Source organism: Salarias fasciatus, chromosome 17, assembly GCF_902148845.1.
Source record: "Salarias fasciatus chromosome 17, fSalaFa1.1, whole genome shotgun sequence".
In the NCBI taxonomy this organism is placed as follows: Eukaryota; Metazoa; Chordata; class Actinopteri; order Blenniiformes; family Blenniidae; genus Salarias; species Salarias fasciatus.
In genome coordinates, this window is record NC_043761.1 from 14,146,197 (window position 1) to 14,151,750 (window position 5,554).

Sequence of the window (5,554 nt, forward strand, 5' to 3'; positions counted from 1 at the left end):
TACAAACACAGCTGGCCTGGATTCAAGGGAATGGACAGAAATGTGCATACCTACAACTGAATCAGTGCTTTTGTTTTCATATATAGGCTAGAATACCTGATTATAGATTTTGTATTGAGTTGTTTTAGTGGTTCGAGGCTTTTGTTTCGCTGTGTTAAAATATTTTCCAACATCACTGAGTAATATATCAGCGAATGGCACGATGGGAAAAGCAACAAAGTCGAGACTCAGGCTGTAAAATTCCCCTGTAAAAAATGCAGGGTGTGAATGTCTGAGGAAGAATAGCGCTAAGCCCCTCTCTCAGCTCACCTGGCAGGCTAGTAAACACACCCCAAGGCCTGCGAGCTGAAAGGAGCCATAAATCGGCCGTGCACTCACCCCCCCCCCCCCCCCCCCCCCCCCCCCCGAGTCATGGCCGAGGAGCAGATCCTCCGCTGAAGACCAAAGGGTTTGGCGGGGAGGGGTGACAGCACTTTAACCCTCAGCGGCACGCTGATGACTTCAATTTGTACAAAAAAGGAAAAGGAGGAGAAAAAGAAAGGAAGAAGAAAAAAAAGCCGTGGAGACAAAAAAGAAAGAGGTGGGAAAAAAGTGCTGGGCTGGCAGTAAAGTAAGAAACACAAACGTTCAAAGGACATCCCAACTCGTGCACAATTGTCCTCCCACCAAACAACACATGCTCCATCTTCTCACTGCGACTGGTGTCCAAGGTGCCGCCTTGGGGGAATCTAACCCACAAGTACCAACTGGGTCCAAGGTAGCAGGACCGACAGCTTCAGAGCCGCTGAGACCTCAAGAATCAACCGGCACCTGGCTGCACCCTCCATCCGAGCTGGACAAGCAGGTACATTTAGTCTCTTTTCTGCAGTAAATCAGTGTTGGGGGTGGGATGAAAGGCTTGGAAACTAATGCCGAGGATTTTTCTGCCTGGACTCATTTTGACCTTTGATGTGGTTTCATTTTACAAGCCTCTGGTTGTTTATGTCATGGTAAAATTGAAGGCTGCATGCTTTAATTAATCAATTTAAACAACAATTGCACACCTGCAAATGAATAAACTGAGACTGGTTTTCATCTTTTGAAGTATCTATAAGGTAGCACATCTTGAAACATCACTCTTACCACTAAACTGGCTTTTTCCACATAATAATCACTCATCAACACGGCAACTCTCTCAGATCTGGTTAAAAGTAAGCTGTGCTAACGCTTCCAAATATTTCATGGCCATGAAATGGATTTCAGCAAAGCCATCAACTGGAAATAAATCCACAAACTCCATATAGTGCAAGCAAAAGCCGATGTGTAATTAACATAGCTGGCTCAAACACAAAGCCGCTGGCGGGAAATTCACATTATCATATTCCTTTGCATGTGTTTCTCTTCAGTCTTTCAGGCAGACTTTGCTGAACATTTGTTTTGCAGTAGATGAAACCCTGACTCAACATTCTCTGTTATGAGTTGTGAATCTTGTGCACCGTGTTTTGGGATGAGGACAGGAGGATGCCTCATCTGTTCGCTGAGTGCGCAAGTAAATAAAACAGTTTAGTTCAGCCTTAGCAAGTTTCAGTAAAGTAAAATCCTTCAAACTTGCACCTGGAACATCTACAAGTCACATCAGAAGAGAGGAAAAGTGAAAAAAAAATATTCCCAACCTTGAGGACAGATGGTGGTACTCTTGCATAACAGATTGACTTGCGGGCGAGGAACGTTTTAGGATTACTTGCAGCATCTGCAGCCTGACAAATTTGCATGGTGCTATCGGACATGCTAGGTATTTTAATAGTATACTGTGAGAGGTGTGCCAACATGCTTACCTTAAAATTCAGCGTTGGCCAATCATTGGCCCCAGAGGGTAACAGTCTTGCATGTTTGGATATCTTCCTGCTATAGAACACCTCAATCTAAAAACAGCTGAGTCGGCGTGAAGCCCTGCAGAAAGACACTCATCACAGTCAGGTGGGTTGCAGACATTCAAGACAAATTATTGCTATCTCTATCAAAGGCTCATTTCAAACAAGTATTCTTCACATTGACTCCTTGATAGATGCATCCTGTTAAATACATTCTGCAATTTTATTGATTATGTGTTTATTTGGTTTATTGTTTATGCACATGTTTTGGGCGAGAGCCTGGACATTTAATTGCCCACGCAAGATTACGAACATGTGTTAGGGAGTGATCGCTGCACATAAACACGGCTTGGCTAACACCGGAGGAGCTCTAATGGGCTTGCACGGCTGATCGTGGAGTGTTGCTCCTATCCTCGCCTCTGAGCCGGGATTATCCCGTTGCATTCGACCCTTTGCCGTCATCGCAAGAAATTAGTGCAATCTCATGTTTGCATGTTGAAGGGTCACCAGCGCTCGCCTCTGCAATGACAAGCCTGCCGCAAAATATCCCCAGCTTAGGCGTGCCCTGCCTCCCATAACTGCATTACCTCTCATGTCTGCAGGCTCTGTTGGGGAATGAGTACAGTGCGTCATGTTTGTGCCGGGCCGCCTCAGCAGTCGTGTTGACCAACGTGCCTTCCCTGGTGACAATATCAGACAAGACCATCATAAGTCGACTATTTTACCATGAAACCAAGAAAGGCTTCCCCTGTTTCACACAGAGGTCTAACCTGTTGGTTGATTTTTAGTTCCTGCTAAACACTGAATCTTCTATTCAATGAATGAGAGACCAAACCAAACATCCTCCCTCATGACACCAAGTCTTGTTTTCTTGATCATCTGCACACTCCATTGAGTGTATTTGTGGACGCTCTTTCGTTCGTCGCGATTACTCTAAGCTGCGTTTCTGTCTCCTGTCCATCACACGCTCCTCACCGCCAGCACAACTTTGCAATTTGCATCTGGTAATTTGATTAATCCTAATCACACTGTGGACAGCACAGGCACAAAATTAGCACAAAGGTTGGTAAAGGACACGCAGGGATTTGTGCGTGGAGTTAAAAAGAGATCAGTCGTGCCACTCAGGGAGGAAGGGTTCTGCATGTGGGAGTCCGCGAACAAAGAGGTACACCTGCGCTGCCTTGCTTCTTAAGTGGGCCACGTCTCAGGGACTAGAAAGGATTAGCACACTATATGCCTCCTTAGGATTATGACCTTTGATCCTGCGGTGCTGTGATTGGTCAGGAGAGGCTTTAGTGTCATCCTGAGTGACAGGTTGGCATGTGCTGAATGAAAAACGTAGTGGTACAAATACAGGGAGGAGCGGAGTACTCCCGTACTGTTTGGGACCACGCTTGAGCAGCACAGCAACAGGAAACTTTGGTAAGTTGTACTTCTGGAATGCAAAGGCATTGATAAATCTGTGTGACATTGTTTGTTTCTGTTGTATTGTATATAGTATTTTTGGAGGCATTGATGCAGTTTTGAGTGCTTGCACCACATTTTGCATTGGAGAGTCTCGGGGTCCGGACTTTGAGAAACTGGGAGCACAAAGGGGCGATCTGGCTTCTTCTTTGAAGTGCGCCCATCTATGCAAAAGCGTGGCCTTCCCGAAATGAGTTCCAGACAAACGTGGAGTGCATCAAGAATTTAAACAAGCACCAGATGGCAGCCGAAGGGAATCAAGTGGAAGCTTTGGAGATGGATGGATGGAAGATGGCAGGGCAGACTGTGGATTTTGTTCCCATGCAGCATTTTGGTGCTTCTGCTTTGCATCACTTCCATCGTTCTGCACCCAATCCAGTTTTCCTTCTCCGCACCTGCTGTTTGCCCTTTCACCCCAACAACCAAGCTCTAAAAATCCAGTTCTCTACTGAACATGTCAAAAATGTGTTGAAACATGTGGACACTTGCATGTGTCAAAGCGTCTGCTCTACGAACCAAAGCAGTGTGTGGTGGGCTCAGTCGTATAGCCTGGTGAACAACGTGGAGATTACAACTGACATGCAAAGTCTTTCAGTCTGAGCTTTAAAGTCTCCCTAATACAATTAAAGTTGACCTGGCTCTGCATCCTGTCTTTTGAACCTTAAAGCACCTGCAGCAGGCAAGGCAGTGAGGGACCGGCAGGGCTATTTTCCTCTGTTGGCAGCTGCTGCTGGAAGTGAGTGATAAAGACATTAGCGGCAGAGCTTAGGACATACCCTCATAGTGGAACGGTTGACACTCCGTTCTCATTGGTTCAGTGTTTCAGTTGCATTTGATTAAGGTGTAGTTTCATCATACATTAAAATTTTTATCAGGGCTGCTGTTGAACTCAAATCTTATTTAGAAATCTTAACCTTTTCTCTTCCTTCTCTAACACAGGAGCAGCAATATGGCACATCTTCTGCACCTCGTCTTCGTCGTATCCCTGGCTGGAACTGTTCTCACCCAGGACATGCCTTATGAGGACTTCTTGGCCCAGATTCAGGCCTGCCCCAAGGAGTGCACGTGCCCCCCCAACTTCCCTCGTGCGGTTTACTGTGACAATAAAGGCCTGAAGAGCATCCCCAACATCCCGCCACACACGTGGTACCTCTACCTGCAGAACAATCTGATCGAGGGGGTGTCGGGAGACGCCCTGAAGAACGCCACGCAACTGCGCTGGATCAATCTGAACCGCAACAAAATCACAAATGAGGGCGTGGAAGAGGGCGTCCTGGGTACGCTTACTGAGCTGGTGCACCTCTACATGGACGACAACCTCCTGTCTTCGGTGCCGTCGCCACTGCCGGCGAGCCTGGAGCACCTCCGCCTCTCTCGCAATCGAATCTCCAAGATCCCCGCCGGCGTCTTCAATGGCCTGAATAAGCTTAATCTGCTGGATCTGCAGTCCAACAAGCTGATGGATGACGCTGTAACTGAGGTTAGCCTTAAGGGGCTAAGCAGCCTGGTGCAGATTAACTTAGCCAAGAACCAGCTGAGCAGCATGCCCCTTGGCTTACCCCCAACCACCACTCAGCTTTTCCTTGATGGCAATAACATCGAGAAGATCCCAGCAGACTACTTCAAAGGTTTGCCCAAAGTGGCGTTTCTGAGGCTCAACAACAACAAGCTCGGGAACAACGGCTTTCCCAAAGACGTCTTCAACGTGTCCAGCATTCTGGACCTGCAGCTGTCCCACAACCAGCTCACCGAGGTGCCCATCATTCCCTCCGGGCTCGAACATCTTCACCTCGACCACAACAACATCAAAAGTAAGCGCTGCTGAATGTAACATCTGATTTGAACTGAGAACGTAGACGTGACCATTCCTAAAACTCTCTTCTTGTGATTTCCAGCTGTGAGCGGCTCCAGCGTCTGCCCCGTCCCCGTCACCGAGACCGTGGAGGACTCGCTCAACAGCAGCGCCCCTCGGTTGCGTTACCTCCGACTAGACGGCAACGACATCAAGCCACCGATTCCCCGGGACGTCATCCTCTGTTTCCGCCTCCTGAGATCCATCGTTATCTGAACTCAGAAACATTTATTCGAAGCATCGTTTTCCACAACAACCCGTGACTTGATTCGGACGCTGATTGAAGCCATACGTATTTGCATGTCAGTGAAAATATCTAACACTCGTTGGCATCCACTTTGTTTTCATCTCAGATTCCTCCAGTTGAACTTGAGTAAGTTTAAAAACA

General features: G+C 47.3%; 1 protein-coding gene across 1 annotated transcript; it reads left to right on the forward strand.

The window, feature by feature from the left end:
• The first annotated feature begins 4,232 nt into the window (after window positions 1–4,232).
• kera (keratocan) lies at window positions 4,233–5,540 on the forward strand. Its single transcript, XM_030113430.1, has 2 exons — window positions 4,233–5,125; window positions 5,210–5,540. The coding sequence occupies exons 1-2, from the start codon at window positions 4,264–4,266 to the stop codon at window positions 5,380–5,382; spliced, it is 1,035 nt and encodes a 344-aa protein (XP_029969290.1). The 5' UTR covers window positions 4,233–4,263; the 3' UTR covers window positions 5,383–5,540.
• The last annotated feature ends 14 nt before the right edge of the window (window positions 5,541–5,554 follow it).

Excerpts from the sequence above, each read along its gene's own strand:
- kera (XM_030113430.1), top strand. The coding sequence starts at position 4,264 with ATGGCACATCTTCTGCACCTCGTCTTCGTCGTATCCCTGGCTGGAACT. Across the intron at positions 5,126-5,209 it reads CGACCACAACAACATCAAAA|CTGTGAGCGGCTCCAGCGTC; the intron begins GTAAGCGCTGCT and ends TGTGATTTCCAG.